Here is a 16,259-nt window from a genome sequence, read left to right as displayed (position 1 = left end):
GGAGAGAGAGAGAGAGAGAGAGAGAGAGAGAGAGAGAGAGAGAGAGAGAAGAGAAGAGGAGGAGAGAAAGACGTCTTTTTGGTAGAGACCACAGGATTCCATATGCAATCATGGTTAGCAAAGACAAGGCTTTCACTTCTTGCATTCTCATTTGAAGTTCCCCTGGGACTAGCTTGCCCCACACTAGGCTGAGCAGAATGCTGGGAGTGAGCATCCTTTGTCTCATTGCTGACTGAAAAGGAAAACTATAAACTTTTTACTTTAGGTTATGATATTAGCTATGAGTTTGTCATATGTCACTTTTCTTCTTTTGAGGAGCATTCTTTCTGTGCCAAAGTCATTGAGAGGTTTTATCAAGAAAATAAGTTGAATTTTGACAGAAGTTCTTTCAACATCTCTTAAAGTGATTATATAACTTTTATATTGTTAACATGGCAAATCACATTAACAGATTTGTACATGTTGAGCCATTCTTGCACCTAGAGGATAAAGCCTACGTAACACGTTAGTGAGGCTTTGATGTGCTATTGGACACAGTGTCCTTGAGGGTTTGCATCTGTGTCATTAGAAATACTGGACTACTGTTTCTTTTCTGGGGACATCACTGCTTTGTTCAGGTGACACAGGGTTAGAAATGTGCCTCCTTTCTTCTTCAGTTTGCAGGAAGAGATTGAGAAGGACTGTTAATATTTTTCCTTCAAATGATTCAGCTATCACTCCATATGGTTCTGGGTTTTCCTTCAATTAGGGATGTCTAATGAATGTTTCAATCCCCTTTCTTATTATTGGTCTATTCAAATATTCTATTTCTTTCTGGTTCAGTCTTGGTACATTATATGTATCTACAATGATGTAGGAGGTCCTTCTGTCTATGTGTTGCTTTTATTGGTTAATGAATAAAGAAACTGCCTTGGCCTCTTGATAGGGCAGAACTTAGGTAGGCAGGGAAAGATAGGCTGTATGCTGGGAAAAAAAGGACAGAGTGAGAGAGACTCCATGGAGCCACAGGAGACAGATGCTGGGAATTTTAGTCAGTAAACCACAGCCTTATGGCGATACAAACATTATTAGAAATGGATTAAATTAGTATGTAAGAGTTATCCAATAAGAAGATAGAGCTAATGGACCAAGCAGAGATTTAATTAATACAGTTTCTGTGTGATTATTTTGGGGCTAAGCTAGCCAAGTGTCTGGGAACAGCCAAGCAGCTCTCTCCCACAACACAACAAACGTATCTTTTCCTTAGCTGTCTCATTCATTGCTCATGATAATCTCTTAGAAACCTTTGTAGTTGATATGAGTTATAAGGCCTCCCCACCTCTGTAAGGTTTTAGCACTTTTTAAATTCCTATGTAGTCTAGTTAATAGTTTCTCAGTACATTAAACTTTTCCAAAGTCTGTGGCTGATCTTTTCTATTGCTCTGTTATTATGCAATGATTGTCTGCTCTCATTTTATATCCCCCTTCTATTAACTTTGAAGTTAGATAGCTCTTGCTTTTCCAGCACCCGAGAATATAGTGTTAGATTATTTCGTTGATATTTTCTTCTCTTTCAATGTAGACACATTACTATGAATATCACTTATAGAACTGCTTTGGCTGCACCAGGGCTTTTCATCCTCAGTGGTCCTACACCATTGAAAATGCAGGTGTAGCTATGCCATAACCTACTGCCTGTGGTTTCTTCTCCAGAATTGAAAGGTGAACCCTTAAGAGAACTAAAGGGATACTGGCATTTGTCACAGTTCTTCTACCTGCACAGTGTAGAGCAGGACATAAACTTCACTTGGCTCTATCTTAAAGACAGAAGGAATTGATGTACACATTCATTATTGGGAACTGTTCCAGACATATGCCTGTGATCAGGCTTCTTCTACCTTATTAGTCCAGAAGCTCTGGCAGAAGACAGCATATCCTAATCTCATAGCTTTAGCAGATGGACAGACAACAGTTTGGGTAACCATGGAGAATGGAGGGCTATCATAAAATATCTGGCTATACATTTTGTTGAGATTCTCCTTTATTTCTTTATTTAAACTTCATTTGGTAGAAACTAACACTGTGTAGTCTGCACTCAAGTCCTGATTGCTAAATATTATAGCTATTTGTATCTTTAAGGAAAAGCAACTGGACTAGGGTTAGGTAGTTCATTGTACAAATAACTTCACTGAGTGTTCTAAAACCTTTTTGTTCTCAATGGGCCACATTTTGATTGGCTTAGTGTGCTGTGTTAGCGGCAAGGTCTTGATCAATGTGTGAGATTCTTTGCTGTTCAGAAGAACCAGAAAGACTTGGCACTGGCAAAGAGAACAGTGGAAGCAAACACAGCTAAGGAAGGGAGGCGGGAAAGCATCATTAACTGAAGCATAATTTTATTATTCATTTTTACTCAGGTCAGGCTTCTTTCATTCTCGGTCTGGGAATGCATCCTCCCTGTATGTCTCTGTCACTACATAAAATATCCATGTGGAAACCTGCTTAAAGAATTTTCCTCTATTCTAATATTGCTTCTGAATTTATATTTTCTTGATCATCATAGTTGAAGAGAGAAAACTAGTCTCAGAAGAAGTATGGATTTTACATTCTAGCCCTGATACTAGGAAACACAAGAGAGAACGTGAGCTAGAGGAAAGTCAACTTTCCAAGTCTGAAGTGCTAGGCATGAGTATCAGTATCAGGATCTGAGATCAACCTTCCACCAAGGATAAAGCCGTGGGTGACAGTGGGACAAGATTTCAGGCTAGAGAGAAATTATGAGGGACAGAAGATGGGACATTTGCAGAGTACAATAAAGCAAGATGGAAGAACCTTCATTAAAAACTCCCTAAACACACACACATACACACACACACAGATATACACACACAGACATACACACACACACACAGACACACATGCCACACACATACACACACATATACACACATACACACACATACACACAGATATGCACACACATACACACACAGACATACACACACATATACACACATACACACACAGAGATATGCACACACATTTTCAAAAATTCAAAATACAGAAGTCTCAAAAAATATTCCCAAGCATGACCTGACACATTGCTATGTCCTGAGAGTTGGAAATTGCCTGTGATAAAGAATTTTGGCAGCGTCAACAGGGCAGCCTGCCTCAGGCACTGGGTAGAAAATATGGACCTGCCTGGCACCTTGCGGCACTGGGTGGTCAAGCACTATTGTGGTGAGCAAATGTGCGGTGTAGTTTGAAAGGGAGAAATAGAACGGGTCAGTTCCTGTGGAGAGAGGCGGATCTGAGGAGGTGAAGGGTTGACAAGTAGGCTGAGGTGGCTGGATTGCTACCTGGGGCCATGGGAATGTTCAGGCCTGGGCTGGTGCCAGGGCCCGTGTCTGGGTCCATGACCTGCTGCAGCCATGGTCTGTGTTGATGTCCATGGCTCTTGATGCTGAGCAGATAGGGCTGCACAGAGTTGGCCCCACACTTTCCTGGCTGCAACACAAGGGAGAACTGGCCCTGCCCCTCACCAACTGTAGTACTTGAAAGAGCAGGCACTACACCTTGCCTGGGCAACGGAGTAGAGCTGATCCTGTGGATGGGAGCTTGGGTGAGCCTACTGGAGAAGATGAGTGTTGGAGATCTGGCCCATCCCTCATCAGACATATAGTGGTGTGGGTGAGGGAGAAAAGCTCCCCCTCACCCCTTGCTACCTGTGGCCTTTGGGAAAGCTGGCCTTCAGGTCATAGGAGCAGGAGAGCTGCCCTGCGCCTCACCTGGGCGACACAGCAGAGCTGGCCCTGATGGTGTAGGTGTGGGCAAGCCAGCCCAGCGGGTGTGAAAGCAGAACTGGTCCCACCCCTCGCTCCTTGTTCCATAGGGTGAAGTAGTTGGGGCAACTCTGGAGAGCTCACCCCTGGTGGTGAGGATAGGGGAGGACCTGGAGACTGATCAACCTTGCAATTACCCAGGCCCAGAACCAGGGCTATGAATTGTTCTACCCCATCTTTGATCTGCTGGAGAACACGAAGAGGCAGGTCCAAAGCTGCAGGATCTCCATGGCACAGGGCAACAACAGGATAGCCAAGAGGAGTCCCCAAGAGGGCCCAGTATCAATGGTGTGGCAGATACCAGAGTCCTCAAGCCAGACCAATGACTCATTGCAATGAACACTTACAGATAAAGATGTATGGACTAAAGGATATACTGTGTCACACTACAGCTTCCATGACATGATTCATTCTCTCTCTCTCTCTCTCTCTCTCTCTCTCTCTCTCTCTCTCTCTCTCTCTCTCTCTCCTTTAAATTTTATTTTATTGAGGGCGGAGGATGCAAGGGCAGAGGGTGGATACAAAAGGCCAGGAAGATAAATGGGATCCAGGTGTATGATGTAAAATACACAAAGAATAAAAAAGTTAGACATAGAAGACCAGGTAGATACCAGGGATCTGCACCACCGCCTGGGGCCATGTTGGTGTCCGAGGGCCACTCTGCCATGAGGGCCATGCTGATCTGAGTGTACTGTGTTGCTACCTGGGACTATGGTGACAAGTGAGCCCAGGCTGCTGCCAGGGGCCATGTCTGGGAGCATGGTTCCCCTCAGCCAGTGGCTCGTGGTGCCAACAAAGGCCACATGGATACCTGGGTTCTAGGCCACATTCTGTGTCCATGTTGGTGTTCAAGGCCCATGCCCACTGCTGATCTGGGTGTCCTTCACTACCCCACATGGTCATGGTGTTGTCTGGACCCATATTGTGCTGTGGACCATGTCCAGGTCTGTTCCTGGCAGCAGCCAGGATCTGGCTTGAAGTCCAAGGCACATGTTATCACAGGGCTTTATAGGAACCATGCATGCTGAAATCCTAGTGCTGTGTTGAGCCAGCCCTGCTTCTCATTGGCCCTGGGATAAGCCAGTCTTGTCCCTTACTGGATCCTGCATCAAGAGACCTGTCCCCACTCCCCATGGAGAGAGTTGGCTCTCGGCACTCAGGAGAGAGAACCCTGTCCATCACCACAGGCATGAGAGAGCTGGTTCTGTACCTCACTTGAGCAGGGCCACCCCAGAGGTTGGACTGACCAACTCGGCTACCACCCAATCCCACACCATGGGTCTTGGGTTGACCCACCCTAGCCATCTATCTAGCCCATCTATGACCTGCTTGAGTGAAGGGACCGGTCAAGAGGAGTTCACTGAGGGTTCATTGATGACGGTGTGCCAGAGGCCTTGAACCAGACCAGACTCATTGCAATGGGCATTTTGTGGGTGGGGCTGATTGGACAAGAGGATACACTGCTTGACACACCACAGCTCCAGATGCCGCTAGGATGACTGAAGAGGTGTTGGAGACAGAGGAGTGAGGTGGGCTTTTTGTTGCTGTTTTGTTTTGAATTAATTTTGGGAGGGGATTCTTTTGAGGTGACATGCTGCAATATGGAAGGACTAAAAGATCAGGATTGGGGTGCATGATGTGAAATTCCCAAAGAATCAAAAAAGAATTGTGTTAAAAAGTTCTTCTGCCGGGCAGTGGTGGCACATGCGTTTAATCCCAGCACTCGGGAGGCAGAGGCAGGTGGATTTCTGTGAGTTCGAGGCCAGCCTGGTCTACAAGAGCTAGTTCCAGGACAGGCTTCAAAGCTACAGAGAAACCCTGTCTTGAAAAACCAAAAAAAAAAAAAAAAGTTTCTCTACCATCAAAATGAAGATATTACTCATGCATCAGGCATCCATCTAACAGATAATTATTAATAATTTAGTCTTTACTGTAGGCATAGAACTCTTCCCCCCCATGTGCCTAAATCTGTGGCTGACTTGTCACAGATAAAATGAGTAACACCGATATAAACTTGAGCTGATAGTTTGAGGCTCAGCGATAACTGTAGAGGTGAGAACACAAGGTAGCTGGGCACACTGTGCCATAATCAGAGAACCATTATATAAACATTGCTCAGCTCCCTTTCTCAGAATTCTTTCCCATTTTACCCAGTCAGGGACCTAAACAAGGGCACGGAGCCACCCACAATCCTTTACTAGCTGGGTCTTTCCTCTTCAGTTAAATGTTTCTAAAAATACTCACAGGAGAGCCTAGAATTCCTCTATGTGATCACAAATCTAGTCAAATCAGCAGTAAAGAGTATCAGCATGATTGAGGAGGAAAATAAAGAGAAGACTCCCCTCGAGAAGACACCAGTCTCCATTGTATCCCAGCTCCTCCAGATGAAGCTCTCCATTTACACCACATTAGTAAACATGTTTTTAATAGATCTCTTTGCAAATGTTTTAGATATATATTACATCATTTATATTAATTATTTTAGTCATACATTTCAAAAATTAAGAAGCTCAAATTTCTAAATATCGTTATTTGTTCCCATAAAGAAAAATCATATAAAAAGGACTGGATACAAAACCAACAGAGAAAGAAATTATTAGCTGTGTGACTGGTTCTCTTGGGTCCTAATCATATCTCTCTAGGTGTTGGCAGAAGTCATATATTGATAGACTATATAGTCTTAAATGTATTTGGAACGAACATTAGCATCCATTCTTCTTTGCTGCATCCAAATCCTAAATTATAAGGTAACATCTCATAAAAATTAGATATTGGATAGATGCTGTTTGAATTTAATGGCAATGTTTCTCTCACTATTCTTTTATTCAGCTATTAGCACAAATTCCATGTGAATTAACAATAAGCAATGTCGAGAATTCTCTAGCACCCATCAGCATGGACACCAGTATGTTCATGTCAACAGTAACGTGCTCTTTGAATGGCTGATTTCTAGCTGTTTCATTCAAAAGTCATGCAACCAGAATAGCTGATGTTTTATAGACAAAATGTCTAGGGTTTTCTTCCATTAAGATATAGGAGTAGAGCCTTGCACAGTGGCAGGCAATGAAGTTTATCTAAGGCACAATTGTTGCTAATTAGAACACAGAAGTAGAGGGTACAACAGATTGTTAGTTACCAATAACTGAGAAGCTGGAGGATGGATGCAGAAAGACTCAAGTGATTACATATACTGCATATCTGTTTGAAATTTATCACAAAACGTTCAATTACATGGAGTGTCACCAAAAACTTTTACTGCTGCTTATTCTAAATGGTAAAAAATCTATCACCATGCTTGGGAACAAGTTTTTTCTCTAAAGAAACGCCAAATATAGTTTTCAGTACATCTTCTATTTCTTCCTCCTTCAGACTCTTAAATTCTACAAGATCTATGTTGTCCTTATAACTGAATCTCCTATAGGTGAGGGTGGAGCCCACCAAACAGTGAACCCCCTCTGGGGTCTGCAAGGAACAAAATGACTTGCTTGTAAACACAGATGCTGGCGACGTCTGGAGGTAGATATTCATGGACTCGAAGTCCTCAATAGTGCGTGGCTCCAGAGTGAAAGAGTAGATTTTCCGATATTCGCTCTTCTCAAGGAGGTCGGAGTTAACAAATTCTTGGTTTGGAATATACTGCTCTCTTCTGATTTGGTCCAAGTACCAGGTTCCATTCTCTTCCGTCAAACGGAAGATGGCAGGCACCTGAGGCTGATCCTTCCCAGATGCTAATTCTAGAGGTTCCCACATCTGGTAAGAACGTCCAAATCCAGCATCAACAATATAGTTCCTGTCACTGATGGTCACCTGGACCAGAAGGTGAATCATACCAGTGCTGTACTTATTAGCTGGAGCGTTAAAGACGTAGCCTCCCAACATTGTGGTTTCAAAGCCCATTTTAGTCAGAGCCCAGTACAGGAGATGATTAACCTGGAGACACCACCCACCCCTCTTCTTCCTTACAATTTGATCAAAGATGGCCTCTAAGCTCAGCTCCATGGGCTCCCCGCAATGGATGTTCAAGTTCTCAAAGGGAACAGCTCGTATCTGGTGTTGAAGGATTTCAGTTAATGTCTGCAAGTCCAGTTTGTTCCTGGAGTTCTGATAACCAATTCGTTCAAAGTATGCTTCAATGTCCATGGTTCGCTAAGGCAAGGAAAACAATCCAAAACAAATATTACTACTAAAGTGGAATAAGTACAGTCAAAACTCATTTTCAGTTTATAAATACAGACAATGCTTACAACAATCTATGTTTATTTTGTCCTATTAAATGAACCGACACAGGATCAATGTTCATAACACCTAGACACGTGTAGAATACTCTCTGTGTACCAGGATGAATGTTTTCTCATTTCCTTCAAATACAGGCTAAGTGTTGAGGCAGACGATAAACTGCTTAGAGGTAGGGTGCTCTGTAGCCTTTCCTGTCTATGCTCAGTACAGGCGCCAAGTAAGAAGAGCCAGACGAGGGTAAGTAACAAAAAGATTCCACTCAGAATCCATTAAAATAGGCGTCTGCACAGTTGCCTATAGAATCAGAACTGTGCACCACGGTACACAGTTGTCATGGTACCACTTACATAAGCATTAAACATCTAACACCCAGAAAGAACAAACAGAATTTAGTTAGATGTCCCCAGCACCTGTTTGCCTCCTTGCTCGGATTTGTATGGAATCTATGGGGGAAGCGAAGAGACTGGGTGGTGGCTAAGGCATGACTAGGCAGCTAGCTGACTGTTGCTTCCCCAGGACTGGGAAAGAAGGGTGAGATGATAATGCACGGAGGATGGGACTGGAGCAAACACTTGGAAACCATTACAGGCATCACAGTGAGATTGCAGAAACCGTGGAATAAGTAACAGCCAGATTTTGTTTTTGGTTTCAAGACCAAGTTTTGAGTTGGAATTCAGATTTAGTAGCTGTAGGTTCATTATAATTAAGTCAGCTTTTGCTAGGAGCTCAACACTAGCTATATGTTGTAAACAAATCATACCTGGGTATAATTGTGACTAAATATATTTCAGTTGTATACTGATGAAGCTGGGCACAAGGTAAAATCTTGTGAGTTCCTGGAGTGGAGTTGGTAGGGAAGGAGATGTGTGAAAAATGTGATTAGTTTTACACGCAGGCTAACAGAGTCCCCGTAGAAGGACAGACCCTCGCTTCAGCCTGATCATCAGTATAGACAGGACTTAGATAAGGTGGGAGAACATACTTAGATCCTTTGAGATTTCTTAGAAAATGCTTTTTTATATGTATCAGTTCAAAGTAGGCTGTTGGCTTTAATTCAAACAGTATCAGAATGTTTCTTCTTCCTGGTACAAACTCTAGAAAGGAAAGTTTAAAAATGAACTATAACATGGGCTGGGAGGACGGCTTAGAGAGAGGAGAGCACTTGACTCCAAGCTTGAAAACCTGAATTTGATCCTCATAACTTGGAAGATGGATAGAGAAAACCAGCTCCCACAAATTTTCAGCCCCATACATTATGGTATACAGTCCCCAAGTAAATGTAAAATGCTAAATTGGTATTACTTTTCTTTAAAGAAAGGGGTAGTTGTTTGTAGCATAAATTATGTTACAAACATAGAGTATGAACTGCATTGAAGTAAACCTCTGAGCTACATAGGGAAGCCTGTAGAAAGTGTGATGTTGAAAGATGGTAGTACCATGATTGGTTCTCAGCCTGGGACTTCCAGAAGTACCTGGATGTTCTCCTAAGTACAGGGTTCAGAACCAGCAATACACATCATTAGTTGGCATAGGAACAGCAAAGAGAGATGAAGCCTGTTTGATGTCCCTGATTACAGTTTGTACAGTGGCCTTCCTTGAGGTGACAGCTACAGCAGAGGACTAAGGGCAGGAAAAGACAGTGACAGTCTTAATGTGGTTGCCATCAGAGAAGGAAAGGGATGTGGTAATATCCTGTTTGTACTCTAACAAAGTTGTCTGAAGATCAGAAGGTAGAGCTAGCCACTAGTTAACCATAGAGGTCTGGAGGTCTGTACAGACAGACAGGAAGTGATATGGCTGTGCATAGATAGGAATATAAGGTGGGAGGAGAGGGGAGCTCTGTCTCTTTTTAGTCTGAGGATTTTGTAGAGGTAAGAGCTCTAATGGCTGGCTGCTCTGCTTCTCTGATCTTTCAGCTTGCACCCCCGATATCTGACTCCAGGTTTTTATTATTAAGACCAATTAGAATTCGTGCTACAGAGGGACAACTTCCTTGTGGAAGACATGTCACCAAGCAATCTCCTGTCACATTTGATTCTCTCGCCTCTTCTGATATGAAGTCCAAACCCGATTCTGGATAGACACACCAAGAGGCTGGCACTAGCAGAAGAGATATGAGGTGCACGTCCAAAAGAACTAGTGGGAAAAAGGACTAGAAGTTCTTCATAGAGGTGACAGACACACAGTGACTGAACAATGTGGTTTATGCAAAGAAACACCTCAAACTTAGACTTATTAAAGACATAAAGCAAGATATTACATTAATTATGATAAAAAGTACTCTATAGATAGAACATAATAACACACCGAGAATGCAGAAAGATAGCTTGATGGTCAAGACTAATGGAACAATAAAGTTAAATGCTCATAGACACAAAGAGCAACCAAAGTTTCTGAAATGGAAAGTGTAAAATTAGAATAGAAAAAAATATATGACGTGAGATGTGTGTGTATGAAAATACTGCAGGAATCACATCAGAAAGAGAAGTGAGATAACATTCCAGGAAAAACTGAATTCTATGTACATGACATGTGACTATATCTATTTAAACGTTTGAAATCTAAAATTATGAAGAGCCATTCAAGCATCTGTCAGAGAAATAAATAGCTCCTCATCAGGAAGATATCAGCTTGGCAACAGAATGTTCCACAGAAGCAAGCAAAGGTAAAATAATAGAACCTTGTCTACAAAATACTGAAGGGGCACGCAAGTTGTGCTTGGTATTCTCTTCACATTCCACTGAATGAGAAAGTCTCCAGGCACTCAGAGACAATCTCAAACGGGAAAGGACTGGACAAACAACTGTGAGCTATCCCGGTAAAGTGCTTCCTCCTTCCCAGCCAGTGGAGGGATAAGTGAAAAGCAAAGCCAAGAAATAGAGAGGGCAGCAAGCTGGGATGCTGTAATCATCGGCTCCTTTCATACAGGGAAGAGCAGAGAACACATTGTGGTTCCAGATCAAGCCACTTTGTCTGATAGAGAAATAGATGGAAGTCAATCATTAAGCTCAACGTAGAACTGACCAGAAGTAGGAAGACCCGATGAACCATTACAAAGTCAACCTAGGAATATCTGATTTTGCAATAACTAATGTGAGTTGACAATTCCTATGTTAGACAGCACAGACCTCAACCAGTTCAGTGTTCCCGTGGGCTGTGGCTAGTGAAATCTTTTCTAATACTCTCCCTGACAAGAACAAAGGTCGTGTTTGAGGAGTCAAGGTAGAGAGCCCTCAGAGATGGGTTGGAAGCTTCTGATGGCAAAGTCTCTGGCTTTGTTTATTGTTTATCCCATGAACCACAAACACTGGAGCCACCCAGTCTAAAGGCCATACCGAGGCTCTGTAGCGGATGGTTAGCTATTTTCTGTTGCCGTGATTAAACAACAAGCAAACAACCCAATGGAAGAAAGCTCAATTTTGGATGGCAGTTTCAGAGGCACCAGTCTGTGCAGAACTGGCTTCATTACCATGGGTTTGCATTGAGACTGAAGTACACGACAAGGCAAACATGCTCACCTCATGGTGGCCGAAAAGCAGAGGCAAAGAGGAAGGAAAGAATGTCAAGACAGACCCTTATGGCAGTACCTCCAGTGGCACTTGCTCCAATGAGGTCCTGATTCCTAAGAGCCCACTCAGCTGTGAGCTCGGTCCATTGAGGAGGTGAGCATCCTCACAATTAAATCACTGCCGAATAGCACCAGCATCTGGGGTTCAGCCTTCGATATCTGAGCTATTTATGGGGACAGTTTGTATCCAAACCTTAAAGAATGAATCCCTAACCTAGATAATGTATTGACATACAAGGCAGAAATGTATGCAACAGGGAAGGGCAGAGTTGGATTGCACTCCTTACCTAAAATGAGAAAAATACACATAAGAAAATATGGCTGGTGAGATGGCCCCATAGAAAAAGGCACTTGCTGAAAAACAGACAGATGGGTAATAATAATGATAATAACAGAATAATGTTTTGAACACAGCATGATTCACATGAAGCCCTTACACATACTTCTGTCTACCATGTGCACTGAAGAATAAAGAACATGGCATGCTTGTGCCCCCAAAGAGGGCACAAGAGCTTGGAGAAGATTTACAATCAAGGTGAGGTTGTGAGGAAGGATCGTCAGTAATTCACTTAGATCTGCAAATTCTTTTTACCACTTCCTGCACATCTGTGGCATGGCTTGTATGCTTATATTTACATAAAGCCCTGCACCCTGTATTTTATTAGGGGACTCCTCAATGGCTTCTGGGGCTTTCTTGCTTCTTTTGCTAAAAGGTGTAAATGGCAAACCTAAATAAATGTCCTCCCAGCTCTGGGCCAAGGACACATTGGCACAGGGGCTCTGCACAGCTTCCTTGCTCTTGTGTGGACAAACTAAGAGTTATAAACATAGGCAGAGCTGCCTGTCCCCAGCAGTTTTTTCATACGTGTAACTCTGCCCCAACATCTGGTTTGAGGGAATTTCCATTTGGCTATCTTCAAGTTTGTTCCATGGAACTATGTATAAGAAGGTTAGCATACATAAGGTAAGGAACTTCTAGAGGGCCTGCTGCCACAGGACTGCAGATCACGGGGATATGTATTTAGTCAAATGATCCATATGCGATAGTTATACCAGCTGCTGTCATTTGTCCCTAAATGACACAGCACAGCACACCACTCACAAGTTGTCCTTTTTAGACATCCTGTCCCCCCACCCCCCACCAGAGAACAGGTTGGTGCAGAGAACTCTTGTTGCTTTAGCGCTGCATCTTTCTAATAAAGGAGTGATTTTCAATTGTTTTAGTAAGACAACTCCTTATTCTTCCCACGATGGACTTGTGAGCAAGAGGCCAACAAAGAGAAGCTAGAGATTAATCCAGAAGGAGATATGAGTAGCATATTGTAATGCTGGAAGCAGGAGATACCATTGAGGGGACGCTACATTCACTGCATGGATTACCAGCAATACTCAATGAAGAGCTATGATGAAAACGAATGGATTGCTTGCAATTTTGGATGTGTAGGCCACCCCCTCCATATCCTTTTTCTCTTTCATTTTTGCTATGAAAAACAACATCCAACTCTATTGACAACCACAAGCAAAATAAATAAATAAATAAATAAATAATAATCTTTGATTAAATGGATGGAAGAGACTACACTTGTTGACCTTGACCTGGATGTGTGCAAAGAGCACCAGCTACCTGCCCTTAGGTTATAGCAAACCTACCTGGCACCCGTGGCTTCCAGTACAGGCCACCAGCAGCTAGGCAAAGGTAGGAGAGCTTCCAGGAAAACAAAACCAAAGGGAAAGAGAAACTAGGGCCACAGTTGAACATAGCATAACCACATAGTTAGTCTGTGGTAGGTAGCTTAAAAAAAAGTTGGCATATTTTTTTCTTTTTTCTCTTTTTGAAAGACAGGGTGGAGTCAGTTGCCTGAGGCAGTCAAAGGAGGGGCTAGAGAGAGGGAAGAGCCCTTATCAGAAAAGAGCCAAGCAATGTTGTTGACATTGTGCCCACAGTATAGAACAGAGTTCACAGCTAGAGGCCAATAATCCTGGACGTTTGTAGATGCTGGCGCCTCGCTGCTGTGTAATCTTTCAGTCTTGTTCAGAGGTAGCAACTCAGTCTGGGTTCACAGGAAGTAGTTAATTTCTGACGTTATTGACAGCTCCTAAAAGACCCTCCAGACGAGCCCTTCTTCAAGCATGACAAAAATTCCTCCGTAAACCCCCTAGACATGCAGTGGTCAGCATCGTTAAAATTATCCAAGGGGATTCAATTAAAGAGTTCTTAAGTGCTCCACACACCTCTTTATCTCTCACAAACCCTTTGAGTAGCACTACTCGTGTGCTCGTGACTAATAAGGAAATAGTACTAAACGGCTCTCGAAATCTCTCTAAAAGAAACTGCTGTGGCTGTCACCCACTTGAACAAAACATTGTTAGAATCACCTGTGTGCTACAAAGTATTTATAGCATGGGTTCCAGGTCTGTGCCACCCAAACTTCCTCAACAACCTCAGGATTGGAAATTCACGGCTGAGTTATGCTGTTTTCTCCTGGTCTTCCTCTTAGGAGAGGAGGGAACCCCGATCTCCAAGTCTATCTGGAAGAACCCACTTACCCAGCTACTAGGACCGCGGCCAGGAAGACCAGGAAGCAGGCTGAGAGGTCTGCAGAGGAAGTGCTTTCATTGGCTGTCCAGGTTGATCCGTCCCCCTATGCCTGGCCATAGCCAGGCCAAGGATCTCTGGGAAATGTAGTTGTAAGGTCTCACTGCCCCTGGCAAACTCTCAAGTTTGAAAAGGGGGGAGCTATCTTAGTATTTCTGAGTTCACACTCTGTCGGAGCCTGTGGGAAGTCAAAGCTTGAGAAGGGCGCAGGGAAAGCAGATGCAGGACATAGAGGAGGAAGCGATAGCCACATTCACACTCCCAGTAAAGGAATCCTTTTCTATTGATATGTTTTCCTTTTTCTTTCTTTCACCTCTCACCTTCAGGTCCTTCTGCTTCTCCCGCAAAGGCACTGTGGAATGTATATGACGTGTGTCCGTACCTGTGTTGTACACAGGGCACGTGTTTTATGGTTGTATTTCAGCGGTCTTTGATTTATAATGATAATGGTACAAAATGCTTGCTGCTTCTTAGCTCTTTCCCCTGTCCACTGTATTTTAAAGACCCTTCAGTATCAATCCTCTGTGTTATCCCTTTGGCTCACACTATTCATATAATCTGGGTAAACAGAATAGATTTTTAAATTTAAGCTTCTGGGGGCTGGGCTTGAGGAGGAGAGGTGAGTTACAGAACCCATATCTCCACTTTTTGTCTGCTCAGCCGGGTCACTCTGAGGCATGCAATGCCTCTCAGTGTGCTTCTGAGGGATTTCGCTTTGTTTGTTGATGACAACTATTTGTTTGCAAACAGCTTATTTATTTTTATTCCTGCACTAGCACTTCCCAACTATTATATTGCTACAAGCAACCAACCAAAACAAAAACAGAAAAATTGCTATGCTGTGGCCGCTGCCTAGTCCTAGCACTTGGGAAGAGAAGGTAGGACAATCAAAAACTCAAGGCCATCCTGAGTTACGTGGCAAGTTCAAGGCCAGCTTGGGCTACGTAAGACCAGTCCCCAAAGACAAAACAAAACAAAACAAAACAAATCCATCCTTGTGGCAATATAACCTGTACATTTGGTAATATCCTGGCCCATGCTTTTCTGTTAACCTTAATATGATCATGGCCAGTTGAAGACTGAAGGATGCTGGATTCTCCCATGTTAGCCAGAGCCCTGGCAGTGGAATCTGCATAGAGAGGAGTATTCAAGAGCACCCTGGGCTGGATTGCTGGGGAGTAATTGGTTTATTGGAAGAGTTATTAGCATCATGGGTATATAGACAAGGGGCAGGAGGGCTCCAAGGAGACTTCAGGCCTCAGCTCCAGGGACAGGCATCATGGCGGGGTCTCTGAAGAGAACAAGAATCTATGTGATAGAGGATGGGAGACGTTCTCAGCAAGAGCCTGCAGCCAGGATCTCTGATTCCCAAGCAGGAGTCTAGGAAGGGTATGGGGAGGAGGATGTATAACATCTATAGTGCCAAAGCCAATGCTTCTCTTGATGTATAACTGCCGCTGGGACTGCCTGTTAGCTAAGGGCTCACATAAAGGAGCCTGTCAATCAGTACCCGTCGCTATGGAGTGAAGGTTGCTGCAAGCACGGTGGCCTGAATAGAGGCTGGATTCCAACACGACACTCTTAGAGAAACCAGCCAGAAAGCATGGTACAGAGAAGTTAAAGGTTCAGATTCGGGGGCACAAGCCAGACTGTACACCTCTGGCATCTGTTCTCATCAACCACGCCGTAGGCAGCTCACAATATGAACAGAATTTTAGCAGGAGTGAAGAAAAGAAAGAGGGAAAGACTTAGAAATAACTGCCAAATCCCAGAGCGAAATAATGTTGTGTGGTAGTGCTGTAAACCAAACTTTTGGCTTATAGTGTAGTGGGCCTATAGACTAATTCTAGCCCTACATTTGTCTTCTGTTTGTCAGGGACAGAATATATTTGCTTCAAATTTAGTTTTATTTCTTGAATCAGATCCAAAGTTCTACCCAGTAATGTGCTCAGGGATTGAACTCTGAGGCCCACTAAGAGCCATGTGTGTTTGCTTGCTTCTCTTGAGCTTAAGTGGAGAAGGGAGGAGGGATATTAGGCAA

At 43.3% G+C, this 16,259-nt stretch overlaps 1 protein-coding gene across 1 annotated transcript; it reads right to left on the bottom strand.

The window, feature by feature from the left end:
* Positions 1–6,241: 6,241 nt before the first annotated feature.
* Positions 6,242–14,194, bottom strand: LOC101978962 (arylamine N-acetyltransferase 2). The gene is made up of 2 exons (XM_005367761.3): positions 14,170–14,194; positions 6,242–7,964 (listed from the first exon to the last, which is right to left on the bottom strand). The coding sequence occupies exon 2, from the start codon at positions 7,956–7,958 to the stop codon at positions 7,086–7,088; it is 873 nt and encodes a 290-aa protein (XP_005367818.1). The 5' UTR covers positions 7,959–7,964; positions 14,170–14,194; the 3' UTR covers positions 6,242–7,085.
* Between the last annotated feature and the right edge of the window lie 2,065 nt (positions 14,195–16,259).

This window comes from Microtus ochrogaster, unplaced genomic scaffold, assembly GCF_000317375.1.
Source record: "Microtus ochrogaster isolate Prairie Vole_2 unplaced genomic scaffold, MicOch1.0 UNK23, whole genome shotgun sequence".
NCBI classification, from domain to species: Eukaryota; Metazoa; Chordata; class Mammalia; order Rodentia; family Cricetidae; genus Microtus; species Microtus ochrogaster.
This window is presented reverse-complemented; position numbering and strand designations above follow the sequence as displayed.

What these genes read in the sequence shown, in the direction of transcription:
- LOC101978962 (XM_005367761.3), bottom strand. Translation starts at nt 7,958, where the DNA reads ATGGACATTGAAGCATACTTTGAACGAATTGGTTATCAGAACTCCAGG.